This window comes from Cetorhinus maximus, chromosome 29 (assembly GCF_964194155.1).
Source record: "Cetorhinus maximus chromosome 29, sCetMax3.hap1.1, whole genome shotgun sequence".
In the NCBI taxonomy this organism is placed as follows: domain Eukaryota; kingdom Metazoa; phylum Chordata; class Chondrichthyes; order Lamniformes; family Cetorhinidae; genus Cetorhinus; species Cetorhinus maximus.
Genome location: NC_135907.1, coordinates 18,710,190 through 18,727,318, shown reverse-complemented (window position 1 = coordinate 18,727,318; position 17,129 = coordinate 18,710,190). Strand labels below are relative to the sequence as shown.

At 47.0% G+C, this 17,129-nt stretch overlaps 1 protein-coding gene across 1 annotated transcript; it reads right to left on the bottom strand.

Annotated features, from left to right (window-relative positions):
* Positions 1–7,240: 7,240 nt before the first annotated feature.
* LOC144669339 (uncharacterized) lies at positions 7,241–17,112 on the bottom strand. Its single transcript, XM_078531702.1, has 3 exons — positions 16,877–17,112; positions 10,756–10,781; positions 7,241–7,910 (listed from the first exon to the last, which is right to left on the bottom strand). Exons 1-3 carry the CDS (start codon positions 17,110–17,112, stop codon positions 7,300–7,302), a joined length of 873 nt encoding a protein of 290 aa, XP_078387828.1. The 3' UTR covers positions 7,241–7,299.
* Positions 17,113–17,129: the final 17 nt, after the last annotated feature.

Sequence of the window (17,129 nt, the reverse complement as noted above, 5' to 3'; positions counted from 1 at the left end):
ACAATACACTAAAGACACAAACAAGAATTTCTAGACCAAAATCTGCAGATTTATTACGTTTAATGCCTACTTTTGTCTTCCTTTCCCTCCCCTCTCTTTAGATTTAGGCAATGCCCGCGACGCAGAGTGGGCTGTCATTGGCTGTTGTAACCCTGATGGCCGTCACTCTGCTACCAATCCCAAACCAGACAAGATCTATGGTGTAAGTATCAGTCTTTTCTTGTACTGGGATGGTCAGGTTTCACTAGAAAAGCCCTATTGATCCAGGTAAACATACAAACATACGAACATACAAACATATCAGCATATGAATTAGGAGCAGGAGTCGGCCACTTGGCCCCTCGAACCTGCTCTGCCATTCAATGAGATCATGGCTGATCTGATTGTAACTTCAACCCCACATTCCTGCCTACCCTTGATAACCTCCCCCTTGTTAATCAGGAATCTATCTAGCTCTGCCTTAAAAATATTCAAACACTTTTTTCCACTGCCTTTGGAGGAAGAGAGTTCCAAAGACACTCAGCCCTCAGAGAGAAGATTTCTCCTCATTTCTGTCTTAAATGGGCGACCCCTTATTTTTCAACAGTGATCCCTAGTTCAAGATTCTCTACAAGAGGAAACATCCTCTCCACATCCACCCTGTCAAGACCCCTCAGGATTTTATAGACTTCAATCAAGTCACCTCTTTTCTTACTCTTCTAAGCTCAAGTGGATACAAGCCTAACCTGTCCAACCTTTCCTCATAAGACAATTCATCCATTCCTGGTATTAGTCTAGTAAACCTTCTCTGAACTGCTTCTAATGCATTTACATCTTTCTTTAAATAAGGAGACTAATACTGTACACAATACTCCAGATGTGGTCACACCAGTGCCCTGTATAACTGAAGCATAACCTCCTCAATTTTGTAATCAATTCCCCTCACAATAAATGATAACATTCTATTAGCTTCCCTAATTATTACCTGTACCTGCATACTAACCTTTTGTGATTCATGCACTAGGACACCCAGATCCCTCTGAATCTCAGAGCTCTACAACCATTCACCATTTAGATAATAAGCTTCTTTTTCATTCTTCCTGCCAAAATGGACAATTTCACATTTGCCCCCATTATACTAAAGGGCAATATCAGAGTGGGGGAGAAACTGTGTAACACTTGCTGACGATGCTCTGTACCGTTTGATCAAAAGCTTACTCAAGGATTGTTCAATAGCTCAATAGATAGGAACATGGGAACAGGGGGAGGCCATTAAGCCCCTGGAGCCTCGTCCACCATTCATGGATGATCTGTATTCCAACTTGAATTACCCACCTTGATTTCATAATCTTTATTGTCCTTGCTTAACAAAAATCTATCAATCTCGGCTTCGAAATTTTCGATTGATCCCAGGCCTTAACAGCACACTGGGGGAAAGGGTTCTTGACTTTTACTTGCTTCCTGACACCACCCACCGAACCGCTAAGCTCTAATTTTAAGGATACAGCCCTTGTTCTGGACTCCCTGCCACTCCACCCCACGATCAGACTGCCACCATTTTGTCCACTCGATCCTCCAAAGTCTCTTTGCACCCGGCTACACTGTGTACTGGGCCACCAACATAGTGTCATCACAGATCTGGATACTTAGCTCACTATTCCTCCAGCACAGCCACTGACATGTCATAGATAAATTCGCTGTCAACCGTGGAGATAAAGCGTAGAGATCAGGACGCCAGTTGTGGCATCTCACCCATTGGTTAGGCTGAGGTCAGCTATCTCAGAATAGGAATTGGACCTGGGACTCTCTGGATTGACATGGCTCAGCATTGTGCCAAGCTATGCTTTTCAGACACAATTGAGAAACATAAACACTAATATCAGGGTCTTTGGTTCATGGACCAGGAAGTATTGAGATGGCTGATTGTTAACTTTTATTGATAAACAAGTGCAACTCATTAATTTCAATGTCCATTAGATTGACATCAAAAACTCACAGGCTTAGAACTCATTGTGTTAGCTACAGTAATCCTAGGACGGACTATATGAGTATACAGGTAATACAGCCCATACTTTTAACCACTATGTTACCTTTTGTAGATAACTGCGCTTCAGTAGTGGTTAAGTCAAGCTGCTATCATTCAGGTCACCTCACTTATGGGCCAGGATTTTCCAGCCCCCTCACGGGTGGGACCCGCCACGGGCGAGGCAGTGCCCAAGCCAGAACTCCATTGACTTGCGGTGGGACTGGAGGACCGCGGCGGTGGGTGGGTGCGGAAAATCCCGCCCATGGTCTTTTAGATTGACTACACTCCGTATGTTCCTCATGTACCCAGGGCCCATTAGAATTCTCTGTGTTCTTTAATCCCTTATATACTCATACTCATTGGAGTTTAGAAGAATGAGAGGTGATCTTATTGAAACAATAGATCCTGAGGGGGCTTGACAGGGTGGATGCTGAGAGGATGTTTCCCCATGTGAGGGAATCTAGAGCTAGGGGGCACAGTTTCAAAATAAGGAATTTCCCATTTAAGACTGGGACTCTCAAAGGGTCATTAGAACTTGGGATCCTCTTCCCCAGAGGGCACTGGAGGCTGGGTCATTGAATACGTTCAAGGCTGAGTTAGACAGATTTTTGATTGACAAGAGAGTTAAGGGTTATGGGGGACAGGCAGGAAAGTCTGTGAGGCCACATCAGATCAGCCATCATCTTATTGGCTGCTGGAGCAAGCTCAAGGGGCCAAATGGTCTACTCCTGTTCCTATTTATTATGTTCTTATCTCCTCTGACCCTTATTGCAAAAGGAACTTATTCCCAATCTATGCTCGCGCCTAATCACTGATTGACCTTCCTCTCCAACACTCTCTCCTGCTGCACAAGTGTGTCTGTCTGAAGTGAGTTTTAACTTAACAACCCTACTGATAAAAATAAAAATACCTGGAAAAACTCAGCAGGTCTGGCAGCATCTGCAGAGAGGAACACAGTTAACGTTTCGAGTCCATATGACTCTTCAACAGAACTAAGTAAAAATAGAAGAGAGGTGAAATATAAGATGGTTTAAGGGGGGTGGGACAAGTAGAGCTGGATAGAGGGCCAGTGGAGATAACCAAAAGATGTCATAGACAAAAGGACAAAGAGGTGTTGAAGGTGGTGATATTATCTAAGAAATGTGCTAATTAAGGGTAGAAAGCAGGACAAGCAAGGTACAGATAGCCCTAGTGGGTTGGGGTGATTGGGTCAATAGGGCCTCATTCTAGAAAATGCCAACTAGCTTATCCTATTTAATAATCTATCTTTACAGTCAATAGGATTGAGTTGTTGGATTCTGGCCAGCACTTGAGGGATGCCTGTATTTCCCTAGGATGACAACAATACCTTGCATTTATATAGCATCCAAGGCACTCAGTAAGAGTGTTAACAAACAAAACATAACACTGAGCCACATAAGGAGATATTAGGACAGGTCAAAGGGTTAAGTTTTGAGGAGCATCCTAAAGGAAGAGAGAGGGATGGAAAAATTTAGGGAAGGAATTCTAGAGCTTAAGGCCTTGACAGACTGAATGCATGGCTGCCAATGGTGGAGTGATTAAAATACAAAAGAGCATTGGTTCGAACAAGCCCTGCTCTAGAATATCTAGAGAGTGAGGTCTGGGAGTTTGGGTTATTCTGCAAGTTTTTAAAACTGTATTTGCTCACAGAGCAAGGTCTGTCAGTGAACACCAGCTCTTGCATGACCAGTCTCGTTTAATGCATGACCGACAGCGGAGAGAATGGATCCAGGCACTGCTGGACAAACTTCATCCAAAGACTGCGCTCTTTGAAACCACAACAAAGATGAGGCCGCTCACAGATGCAGGAGAGAGAAGGCAAATCTCAAGCGGGGAAGGATTACAGTGGACCATTCAAAGGGCGGGAGGTGATCCTTCACGTCCGGGAGATGGACTGTTGCCTTTGCCAGTGCCCACCAGGCTAGACTTCAGTTCAGCACCATGGACAGAGCACGATCACACCAGCAATGCTGGCAACACTTCTACACCAACAGCTCAGTGGAACAAAACCCAGAAACTGAGCTTAAAACCACGTGAATTGTAAGAGTTCGAGGAATGGTGTTGGCATTACTCTTTTATATAAGAGAAACAATGAATGGGAACAAGAACAGTGTAACTCTTTTAAACTTTCACCACGAGTTATTTTCAGGTATGGTGATTTTTCATGAAAAATTAACCAAATTTTTTTTTATTGGCTTTCAGGATATGGGTGCGTTTATTTTTCAGGTCTCTTTGAGATTGTGATGGTGGGCTGCCTTCTATTTTACACCCAAGTTGGTTGCTAGGCAGCTTCAGAGAGCATTAAGAGTGGTCCGTGTAATGATGGGCTGGAGTCACGTGTAGGCCAGATCAGGTGGGTGCCCATTGGACAGTGAGCTTTTATCACAGAATGTTTGGCACAGAAGACCATCCAGCCCATCGTGTCTGCCGGCTCTCCGAAGGAGCAATTTCCCGGGTACCACTCCCCGGCAGCCCTGCACATCCTTCCTCTCCAGAAACTATTCCAATTCCCTCTTCAAAGCCTCGCTTGAACCCACCTCCACCCCATGTGGTATACCGTGGATGTTTGTGCTTTAGTCGTTCCCCAGATGGCCAGATTTTATCGAGTTCAATTTCCTTCCTTGCAGCCTCCACCACCTAGCTGGACAAGGGCAGCAGGTGCCTGGGAGAACCCCCTCTGAATCACATACCACCCCGACTTGGTCACATTTCACTGTTCCTTCATCGCTGCTGGGTCAAAACCCTGGAGCTCCCTCCCTAACAACACTGTGGGGGCAACTTCACCACACAGACTGCAGTAGTTCGAGAAGGCGGCCTACCACCTTCTCAAGGGGTAATGGGCAATAAATACCTGCCTGGATAGCAATGCCCACACCTGAAGAACCTGCTATGGCAGAATTTGAACTACCACAAAATACAAGAGCTTCCTTCATGACATCACAGAAATATGTGCTGCTCAGCCCACGACAAACCTTACAACCCAAAATGATTCAGTGTCCATCCTATAGTGAGTCGAAGGTGGTGAAGAACCAGCTGGGCTCCTCACATGCTGCGGGTTGAATATCCAATGTGTACCCAATTTTAATGCACTGATTCATCCCAGAGATGTTGGCCTTGCTGACAAGGCCAACGTTTATCATCTATCCCCAATTGTCCTGAAAACGTAATGACGAGCCAACGAAATGGATTTCTCAGCCCTTTTAGAGGGCAGTTGAGACCCAACTGTGGGATTGGAGTCACATATTAGGCCCAGGTCCGGTGAGAGCGGCAAATTTCCTTCCCAAAAGGACATCAACGAACCAGTTGGGTTTTTAATGACCATTTCTCTTTTATTCGTCCGGGTGAGACCAGCATTTATTGCCCATCCTTAATTGCCCTTGCTCAGAGGGCAATTTATTTTAAAGAATCACCCACATTGCTGTGGGTCTGGAGTCACATGTAGGCCAGACCAGGTAAGGATGGTAGATTTTCTTCCCTAAAGGACGTTAGTGAACCAGATGGGTTTTTACAACAATTGACAAAGGTTTCATGGTCATTATATTCCAGATTTTTATTGAATTCAAATTCCACCATCTGCCATGGTGGGATTTAAACCCAGGGCCCCTGAGCATTACCCTGGGATTACCAGTCCAGTGACAATATCACCACCTCCCCTAACCTCATGGTCACTTTTGAGGGGAATTCCTGACTGTAACAGTTAACTGGTTCGAAGCAACAATAGAAACTGGAGGAGGCCATTCTGCCCCTCCAGCCAGTTCCACCATTTGGTTACAAGAACTGCATCTCAACTCCATTTACCCATTTTTGATCCATATCCCTCTATACCATTACCCCATACAAATCTGTCAATCTGTTCTGAAAGTTTCAATTGGCACCACCAACAGATGCGCCCCCAATGCCCACACACCTTTTTGTGGGTGAGAGTGTTCCAGATTTCCATGGCAGAAATCAAACCTCTTGATTGCAGTCCGGTGATTTCCCTCCCATCCCCCGCTATACCCCTCATGAATAGTGAGTGAGCATGTATGAAAAGGGAAAATGAGGAGGGCATTAATCTCAGCTGTGATGCCCCCTCTCCCTGTGGTCAAAAAGCCTGCTGCTCCTCTCCGAACTCCCTCACCCATGCATCGTTGGTGCCAGTGTGACCAAACCCCCATTAACTATTGGGCCATGGACAGTTAGCTCAACATCACCATGGGCCAACTGAGCTGTGGCCAAAGAAAGACTTGCATTTATATAGCGCCTCTCACAACCTTTACAAGCACTTTACAACCAACGAAGTACTTTTTTCCTTTGAAGTGTAGTCACTGCTGTAATGTAGGAGAAGGTGGCAGCCAACTTGCGCAGAGCAAGATCCCACAAACGTCAACATGATAATGACCCAGGTTATCTGTTTCTTCGGCCATGCTGGTTGGGGTATAAAACAACGACCAAGGTACCAGGGAGGACGCCCCTCTTGCTCTTCTTCGAAATAGCGGCCGCGGGATCTTTCATGCCCAGTTGAGAGGGCAGAGGAGGCCTCGGCTTGATATCTCATCTGCAAGACAGCACTAGAGGTGCTGGTGTACACATGGACTCCAGCGGGACTCAATACTTTCCAGAAAGCGAAGGGAGAATTTTGGGGGTGGGGGGTGGGAAAAGGGAAGACAAGCCATGTGGAATATTAGAAGGATTCTGAAATGTTTTGGAAAAGAGTTGCCTAACTGCCCAGCAGGGTATGAGGAGTCCAGATTGTTTTACTAAACATTGCCTCTGTTTCTCCTTGAATATAGTTGATTGATTAAATTGCACATAAGAATGAAATAAAAAGTAGGATTTGAAAGATATTTTTTAATCTAAAGTTTTTGACCAATTGCTCCCAAAACAGGAAGTGACATAACAAAACAATTTGACCACACGAGGGGAAAACGTGTCAGAGGAGCAGAGATATTGGAAAGCTGCAGAGAAAACTGTTCACACACCCTCAGGTCATACAGTCAACCCACAGGGGGAACTAATATAGAACTTTGTACCCGCAGAATGGGTGAACTTTGAACTTAAGTCACAAGGAACCATTTGGGGAGTTTGGCCTTTAGCCTTTGTCAAAACCAAAATAAACTGCAAGGAAGTATTTTATTCCCAGTTCACATGGGCACCTTAGATCCATGCTAATACATTTAGACACCTGTCGTGCTCCTGCGTTGTGGGTTCCCCTCTTCCATTAGTTAGCCCTTATCATCTTCCAGTCTTTTCTCTATCCTTGTTCTCAACTCCCGAACTGTGCCATCCATATCTCATCCATCTACTTTATCTTTGGACCTGGAAGCAGATGGTTTGGTTTGTTTCTTCTTATCTTTCTGTTTCTTGTCTTCATTGACCCGTTGCCTCTTTTCTTTCTCCTTTCCTCTAATGTCGTCCTTTCCCTTCTGCTTCCTGTCCTCACTATCTCGTCGTTTCTTCTCCTCTTTTTCCCGCTGCTTAGCCTCCTTATCCTGCTGCTGCTTCTCTTTCTCCTTCCCCCTACTGTCGTCCTTCCCTTTCTTCTGCCTGCCTTCCTTCTGCTGCTGCTTCTTCTCCGCCTTCTCCTTCCGCTGCCTCTCTTTCTCCTGTTGCCTCTCCACTTTCTCCTTCTCCTTATCCTCCTTCTCCTTCTGTTTCTTTTTCTCCTTATCCCCTTTGCCTTCCTTGCCCCTGGATTTGTCTTTCGGTTTTGGCTTTGCATCATCATTTTGCTTCTTGCCATCCTTTTCCTCTTTCTCAATCCTCATCTTTGAATCTTTCTCCTGGGTTTGGACTGGGGGAGGAGGACGGGGAGGTGCTGACTTGGCTTTTGAAGGTTCCTGTTCCTTGTCTGCCAGTTTCTCTTTCGATCCCTTGTTAAAGAAGTTGAAACCTATTGACTTCCCTGCCAATAAAAGCAAAAATATCGTTCAGCAACCCAACGAACTTAGGAGACCTTTAGCTCAGTCTTTGCACATTCTGTTCAGATGGATGACGTTAATGGGGGTTATTTAGTAATTATATTCTAATTAATAATCACAGAATGGTTACAGCACAGAAGGAGGCTATTTGGCCCATCGTTTTTGCACTGTCTCTCTGAATGAGCAATGCACCTAGTGCCACTCCCCGGCCCTCTCCCTGTAACCCTGCACATTCTTCCTTTTCAGGGAATAATCTAATTCCCTCTTGAACACCTCGATTGAACCTGCCTCCACCCCCCTCTCAGGCAGCGCATCCCAGATCCTAACCACTCACTGCGTGAAAAAGTTTCTCCTCATGTTGCTTCTTTTGCCAATTACCTTAAATCTGTGCCCTCTCGTTCTCGATCCTTCCACCAATGGGAACAGTTTCTCCCTATCTACTCAGTCCAGACCCCTCATGATCTTGAATACCTCAATCAAATCTAATATTAGTAATTATATTCTATGGGGACTGGGGGTGGGGAGTTGTGGGTGTGGATGCACAGTTAGTTAACAACCTCTTATTTCAGCTCTGAATCTTTGAAGCAAATTCAGTTTAGACTGACAAGGTGAAAGACTCTCCTTTGCATGATTATTTTTATAATTACGGAATCTAGGTTCAAGATCATAATCCAATTTGATGAAGCAGAAAATGGAAGGTAGGTGAGTGATGGAACAGTAGCCTCTAGATTGGAGGAGGAAATTAGTACTGGGCAGGAAATTCCCATAGTCTTGAGGCTCCACTAGACCCCTCTACAGTCTATAACTTGTCAGCCTGCTTATCTGACATCCAATGCTGAATGAGCAGAAATTTCCTCCAACTAAATATTGGAAAGTTCGGAATCACAAACTGTTACAAACTTAACTCCTTCATCAACAACTCCACCTTTCTCTCTGGCAATTGCCTGAACTGAACCAGACTGGTCACAACCTTGGTCTCATATTTGGCCCCATGTTGAGCTTCAAACCCCACATATCTGCTCCATCAACAAGACCGCCCATTTTTACCTCCGTGACATCGCCCACTCCACTCCTGCCTCAGCTGATCTGCTGCTAAAGGCCCCATTCACGCCTTAGTTACCTCTGGACTTGACTATTCCAACGCACTCCTTGGCTGACCTCCCACATTCTACCCTTCGTAAACAGGAGGTTGTACAAAACTCTGCTGCCTGTGTTTTTACGCACCAAGTCCCGTTCACCCATCACCCCTGTGCTGGCCGGCCTCCACTGGCTCCCAGCCCAGCAACACTTTGACTTTGAAATTCTCATCCCTGTTTTCAGCTCCCTCCTTGGCCTCGCCCCTCCCAATCTCTGTAATCTCCTCCAGCTCCACAACTCTCTGAGCTATCTGCTCCCATCTAATTCTGGCCTCTTGAGTGTCCCCGGTTTTCACTGCTCCACCATTGGAGGCTGTACCATCGGGGCTTTAAGCTCTGAGAATTCCATGTGAAGCCTCTCCATCTCTCTCATCTCTTTTAGGCCCTCAAAACCAACCTCTTTGACCAACTGTTTGGTCACCTGCTCTAATATTTCCTCAAGTGTCTCAGTGTCAGATGTTATCTGAAAACACTCCCTTGGAACTCCTTGGAACAATTCACAACTGTAAAAGTGCTATATAAATGCAAGTTGTCTTTGGTGTGATCACAAGCAGAAATCTGATGGACCTTCTTTCCTCCCCCCTCTGCCCTGGATGAGGAACTCTTGGGGGCAACGCTAGTCACTTGGCTTAGTTCAGCTAGCTGGGAGTGAAATGGGACCTCAGTGCATGGTTCTTTGGGGGTTAACTCTATTCCCAGCTATGCCTTTAGCTGGTAAATCACTGTGGCCAGCTCTGAGGTATAGGGCAGGATTTTAAAATCCCCCGCCAGTGGGCTTGAAGCCTACTGTCTACCTGCCTGTCCCCGACCTAACTCCCATTTTATGGTGGGAGGGGGTGGTGTAAGCATCAAGCAGCCCAACTGCACTTGGGCCAATTGAGGCTCTTAGGTGGCTAATTAATGGCCACTTAAGTGCCTCATCCCCCCACTCCCATATTTTACCCACAGCAGGGGTAGACTGCGCCACGTGGGTAGTTGAGCAGCTTTAGCTGCAAGAGCTGGTGCCAGGCAATGAGGTGGGGGGGGGGATGTGCGGTGGGGGTGGTGCAGGGAGCAAGGAGCGCACCTCCCCTGGGGTCCCCTGTGCCCATTCCCATTGGAGAATCCCCCCACCCTACTCCACTACCCCCCCTCCCCCTCCTCCAGGTCATACTCCCCCTTTAACCTCCCACTAACCTCTGAAACCCCCAGCCCCCAACCCTTCGATGCAGCCCCGCCAGCCAGGCCCTGCCGATACCCTAAACCTACCTCCGGTCCGGCCTCCATGAGCTCCCCTTCCTTAGGGAATGGCTGTAGTCCCAGCAGCGGCCACCTGGCGCCGATGGGGCTAGAGAGCTGACAGGCCACCCGATTGGCTGACTTCCTCCCCAGAAGGGGTTGGGGGTGGAAGGCTCACCCTTAGCCAATAAACAGGCCGCCAAGCTTTAAATGGCTGTGGGGCAGCCGGAACCCCACCAGCTCTTCGGAGGGAAACCCTGCCACCCGAAATATCCTGCCCCCTTACACCTGGAGGGGCAACACTGGGAGAATCCAGGCCTTTCCCCCACCAAAACACCAGCACACCCCCTACCCCCCGATCCCCGCCCCCCCGCCCCCCCACCCCCCGCAACATCCCTCCTGTCCTCTCTGATAACCATTTCTATTTTACCCATTGTGACGACCTCATTGTGAACCTGTCAATCAAATGCCATACCTCGAGTTTTCTTCTCTTTCTTTGGCCTGTGGGAGAAACCATAAAATTTGAGAGAAAGCAGCAACATTGCAACAAACTCTAACCGATCGATCCATATGAATCACTATATGGCTGAAGGGCGGGGCTATGGGGCCAAGTGCAGGGAAATGGGGATTAGAATGGATAGGTGCTTGATGGCCGGCACGGACACAATAGGCCGAAGGGCCTGTTGCTGTGCTGTATAACTCTATGACAAGGTTGAAGGGGAGGACGTGATGATTGAGATTAAAGGGAGGAGCCAGCAGCCAGGTATGTGACTTCTCCATGGCGATAGCACGATTGCTGCTCAAATGTTCACTGGCAATGTGTTCACAGAATCTTGTAGCACGGAAGGAGCCATTCGGCCCATTGTGCCCGGACTAGCCCTTTGGAAGAGCGATCCAGTAGTTCCGCTCCCCCCCTCCCCCCTGCTCTTTCCCCACAGCCCTGCAACTTTTTTTTTCCTTTTCAAATATTTACCCAATTCTCTTTGGAAAGTTATTACTGGATCTGCTTCTACCATCCCTTTAAGCAGTGCATTCCAGATCACAGCATCTCTGTGTGTGTGAAATAATTTCTCCCCCATTTCCCCTCTGGTTCTTCTGCCAATTATTTTAAATCTCTGTCCTTTGGTTCCCGACCCTCCCCCCAATGAAAGCAGTTTCTCCTTATTTAATGTATCAAAACCCCGGTCATAATTTTGAACAACTCAGTTAAATCTCGGGAACGTCCCAGACTAGTGGGATGAGCATTAACTCTATCTGCTAACCGTAGGGCTTCTGGGTGACGGCAATTTGGCCAGCCTCAATTTCACTCCTCGCAGGCCTGGATCCACAGCCCCTAACTGGGCACAACCCAATATTTATCCCTCAATTTTCATATGGTAGGAGGTCTTGTGGTGCAGTGGGTAATGTCCCTGCCTCTGACCCACCCCAGGACTTGATGGCCAACAGAGTGTTCATAATGTGGCCAAACAGGTTGATTATCAACCTGCAAATCCTTCCAACACGTGCCAATGGCAGGCAGTAAGAGTGGGACAGATTCCTGGTCAGCCATGTGATGGAAAGAATGTTGGAGCCTCTACCATCACTATCCATAAGTTCCAGACTACAACATGCAAAGTGCATATTGCCACAGCAACCCAGACTCCTTGGTCAGCTGGTCTGGATCAGATTATGCCAACAGCATGTGGCTTGATTCCCCAAGGGGTGGATTTGGGATCTGCCTCCTTGCCCTACTGGTTGTGGCACTGTGGATTAGACTTGAACTGAAGAAGACAATTCATGTGAATCAACCAACCCCTAATACAAATAATTTGTTCAATATCATGCAGCTGTTTGCAGAAGCTTGCTATGTGCAAATTGGCTGCCGCCTTTCCTACTCACAACACTGTTCAAATAGTACCGCATTAGTAGTAAAGCACTTTTGGGACATTCTCAAGTTGTGAGAGGTGCTATATAAATGTAATTCTTTCTTTTAAGCTGATAATCTCACATGGAAAGGCTGTAGTGTGAATAAGTCCATGGAAAAGTACCTCTGCAACAACAGTAAGGGGTATTCTTCTGAGGTTGGGACAGAGGTACGTTGTTGGAATATTGTAGGGGTATCTTCAGTCTGCACCTCCAGATATAGGTGCCTTGGATGTACTTAGAGTCATAGAGTCATCACGGCACAGATGGAGGCCATTTAGTCCATTGAGTCCATGCCATCTTTCCGTAAAGCAATCCAGTCAGTCCCATTCCCCTGCTCTAAGTTGACTTTCATCAAGTCCCCATCCGATTTCCTTTCGAAATCATTGATCATCTCTGCTTCCACCACCACCCCCTGATCCCCCACAGGCAGCGAGTTCCAGGTCATTACCACTCGCTGGGTAATAATGTTCTTCCTCCCCTGTAAGTTTGCCCAAACCATTAAATCTGTGTCCCTCATCCTTGTCCCATCAGCTAGTAGGAACAGCTTTTCTTTGTCTACCTTATCCAAACCTCTCATAATCTTGCACACCTCGATCAAATAGTAATAATAATAATAATAATCAAAGTACAAGAGCAAGGAGGTTATGCGGATAATATATAAGGTTCAACCTCAGCTGGAATATTGTGTACAGTTCTGGGCACCACATTGCAGGAAAGAGGTGAACATACTGAAGAGAGTGCATAAGAGGTTTACAAGAATGGTTCCAGGGGTGAGAAACTTCAGTTATGAAGATAGATTGGAGAGGTTGGGACTGTTCTCCTTCGAGAGGAGAAGGCTAAGAGGAGATTTGATAGAGGTGTTCAAAATGATGAAGGGACTGGACAGGGTAGATAGGGAGAAACTATTCCCGCTCGTAAAAGGATTGAGAATGAAAGGGCACAGATTTAAAGTGATTTGCAAAAGAAGCAAATGTGATGTGAGAAAAAACATCTTCGCACAGCGAGTGATTCGGGTCTGGAACGCACTGCCTGGGAGTTTGATGGAGGCAGATTCAATCGAGGCATTCGAGAGGGCATTACATGATTACTTAAATAGAAACAATGTGCAGGGTTATGGGGAAAAGGCAGGAGAATGGAGCTAAGTCATAACGTTCACTCGGACAGCTGGTTCAGACACAATAGGCCGATTGGCCTCCTTCTACACCATAACAATTCTTTGATTTTGTGAAATCTCCCCTCAATCTCCTTTGCTCCAAGGGGAACAATCCTCAGCTCTTCCAACCTAACCTGGTAGCTGAAATCCCTCATTCCTGGAACCAATCTGGTAAAAATCTCCTCTGCACCCTCTCAAGGACATTCCCATCCTTCCTGAAGTGTGTTGGCCAGAGCTGTATGCAATACGTTAGCTGTGGCCTAACGAGAGCCTTCTAAAGGTTCAGCATAATTTCTCTGCTTTTGTGCTTAAGAGCATAAGAAATAAGAACAAGAGTAGACCATAAGTCCCGTCGAACCTGCTCCACCATTCAATACGATCATTGCTGATCTTGGCTTCAACTCCATTTGCCTGCCCACTCCCCATATCCCTTAATCCCCTGACAGACCAAAAATCTGTCTATCGCAGCCTTAAATGTATTCAACAATGCAGCATCCACAACCCTCTGGGGTAGAGAATTCCAAAGATTCACAACCCTTTGAGTGAAGTAATTTCTCCTCATCTCAGCCCCTAAATGATCAGTCCCTTGTCCTGAGACTTTGCCCCCGTGTTTTATATCCCCCAACGAGGAGAAACAATCTCTCAACATCTACCATATTGAGCCCTTTCAGAATCTTGAATGTTTGAACGAGATCGCTGCTCATTCTTCTAAACTCCAGAGAATGTAGGTGCAGCTGGGGGGAGATGGTGGTTTAGTGGTAATGTCACTAGACTAGTAATCCAGAGGCTCCAGCTAATGTCCTGGGGACCTGGGTTCAAATCCCACCTTGGCAGCAGTTTGTGGAATTCAAATTCAGTTAATAAATCTGGAATATGAAGCTAGCCTCACTAATGTTGGCCATGATAATTGTCATTAAAAACCCATCTGGCTCACTAATGCCCTAATAGGGAAGGAAAATCTGCTTACCCAGTCTGGGTATCCTTACCCAGTCTGGGTATCCTTACCCAGTCTGGGTATCCTTACCCAGTCTGGGTATCCTTACCCAGTCTGGGTATCCTTACCCAGTCTGGGTATCCTTACCCAGTCTGGGTATCCTTACCCAGTCTGGGTATCCTTACCCAGTCTGGGTATCCTTACCCAGTCTGGGTATCCTTACCCAGTCTGGGTATCCTTACCCAGTCTGGGTATCCTTACCCAGTCTGGGTATCCTTACCCAGTCTGGGTATCCTTACCCAGTCTGGGTATCCTTACCCAGTCTGGGTATCCTTACCCAGTCTGGGTATCCTTACCCAGTCTGGGTATCCTTACCCAGTCTGGGTATCCTTACCCAGTCTGGCCCTATGTGTGAGTCCAGACTCAAAGCAATGTGGTTGACTCTTGTCTGCCCTCTGAAATGACCTAGCAGTTTAAGGGCAATTAGGGATGGGCAGCCTGACCATGACAGAATTAAAAAAATTGTTCAGACCCTCATCCCAGGTACCAATCTAGTGAACCTTTCCTGTACTGCCTCTAATGTAGGGATATAGGACCAGAACTTCTGACTTCCCCACATATACTGCCTTGTTGCCCACTCAATTAACCTGTCCATCTCTCTTTGCAGCCTCTCTGCATCTTCCATTCCCACCCAGCTATGTATTGTCAGCAAACTTGGATACATTACTCTCTGTCTCTTTGCCTAAATCATTAATATAGGTTGTAAATAGCTGAGGTCCCTGCAGCACTCCGCGATTCACTGTCTGCCAGCTTGAAAATGTCCCGTTTATATCCACTCTCTGCTTCCTGTTCATTGACTGATTCTCTACCCATGTTTAGAATATGACCCCAAACTCCATGAATCCCTGAACTTGTGCATTAACCTTTTGTCTAGCACCTTATCAAGTGCTTTCTGAAAATGCAAATACATTACATCTACTGGTTCCCCTTTATCTACCCTCAAAAAACTCTAATAAATTTGTCAAATGGGATTTCCCTTTTGTAAAACCTTGCTGATTTGTTCTAAATGTGCTTTTCTAAATGCATTGGCAAGGCTTCCTTAACTATAGGTTTCAGCACTTTCCCAATGACAGGCTAACTGGCCTGTAGTTCCCTGTTTTCTCTCTCCGTCCTTTCTTGGATTAAAGTGTTATATTTGCCAACTTCCAATCTAATGGGACCATTCCTGGATCTAATGAATTTTGGAAAATCATAGCCAACACATCCACTATCTCTGTTTATCAAAGTCAACACTGGAATCTGGCAATATGTCCTGGCCCTCAGATCTGTCATCCTGCACATGATTCACACCAATTTTCTTTTTGGATGTCTGTCAGATACAGGACTGTCTGGACAGGGCTCAATCACAGGCTCCACAGATCAAACAGTAACTGGGCTGGTCATCTGAATAGGTAGAAGTGACCTCTTCACAGTGCCCACAAGGGTTCTTAATTTCAAATCTTTCAGAAGGTTAGATGTTTGTTAGGCAAGGGTATTAAGGGTTATGGAACCAGGCCTGGTCGGTGGAGTTAAGAAACAGATCAGTCATGATCTAAGTGAATTGCGAACAAGCTCGATGGGCCGAATGGTCTATTCCTGATTCTAACGGGCTTCACAGACGCTGGGAATCAGCGTCGATAGTTCAAACTGTGTTTTCTGGCAAAGAGAAAGCAAAGAACGGGCACTCAATGGACACTAGAACCCTTAGAACACCCACCCCTTTCTGCCAAGACCCTTCCCCATCTCACACCCCTTCCCCAACAAATTGCTGTTTAAACAGAAAGGAAGAAAAAATGAAGTTTATATTTAGATAGCACCTTCTACAACCTCAGGATGTCCCCAAAGTGCTTTTTTGAACTTTGATCACTGTTGTAATGTAGGGAAACATGGCGCACAGGAAACTTCCATCAACAGTGACATGGGGCATAACCAGATCGCCTGTCGGGCTGTGGATAAATATTGACCCGGTCACCGAGGATAGCTCCTTAGCTCCTCTTCCAGTTAGCGGCCGTGGACCTTTTACATCCACCTGAGGGCGGGGGGGACTCGGTTTAATGTCTCATCAGAAAGACAACACCATTGGCAGTGCTGCACCCCCTCAGTAGCACAACAGGAGCCTCAGGCTGGATTTTTGTGCTCAAGTCTCTGGAGTGGGAGTTGAGCCAATGACCTTTGGACTCACAAATGAGAGTGCCCCCCACCCCCACCCCGTCCCTCAGAAACGAGAGTGCCCCACCCCCACCCCATCCCTCAGAAGCAAGAGTGCCCAAACCCCACCCTCCGTCCCTCAGAAGCGAGAGTGCCCCCCACCCCCACCCCCACCCCGTCCCTCAGAAACGAGAGTGCCCCACCCCCACCCCCACCCCCACCCCGTCCCTCAGAAACGAGGGTGCCCCACCCCCACCCCGTCCCTCAGAAACGAGGGTGCCCCACACCCACCCCCACCCCGTCCCTCAGAAGCGAGGGTGCCCCACCCCCACCCCCACCTCTACCCGCCCCTCCCCCCACCCCGCCGGCCTCACTGGGCCATCCCGAACCCTCTGGATGTTGGTCAGGAATACCCACGGTTCGACAGGCGGCCAGGGCTCTTGGTCTTGGTCAAAGTCGGGAATGCTCCTGCTCTCGTCACTATCGTCCCTCTTGCTCTGGGTCCTCTCGCTGCAGTCGGTCTTGTCAGTCTTGTCAGTCTTGTCAGTCTTGTCAGTCTTGTCAGTCTTGCTGCTCTTGTCGCTCTTTTTGCTCTTCTTGCTCTCCTTGCTCTTCTTGCTGCTTGCTCGACTGGCCTCATAATATTCCCTCATGCCCTGGACCGGGGGTG

Bases quoted from the DNA above. Each gene is read 5' to 3' on its own strand.
- LOC144669339 (XM_078531702.1), bottom strand. From the start codon at position 17,112: ATGAGGGAATATTATGAGGCCAGTCGAGCAAGCAGCAAGAAGAGCAAG. The intron at 10,782-16,876 runs GTGGGTATTCCT...TTTCTCCCACAG, and splicing joins CCCTGGCCGCCTGTCGAACC to GCCAAAGAAAGAGAAGAAAA. The intron at 7,911-10,755 runs GTATGGCATTTG...TTTTATTGGCAG, and splicing joins GAAAGAGAAGAAAACTCGAG to GGAAGTCAATAGGTTTCAAC.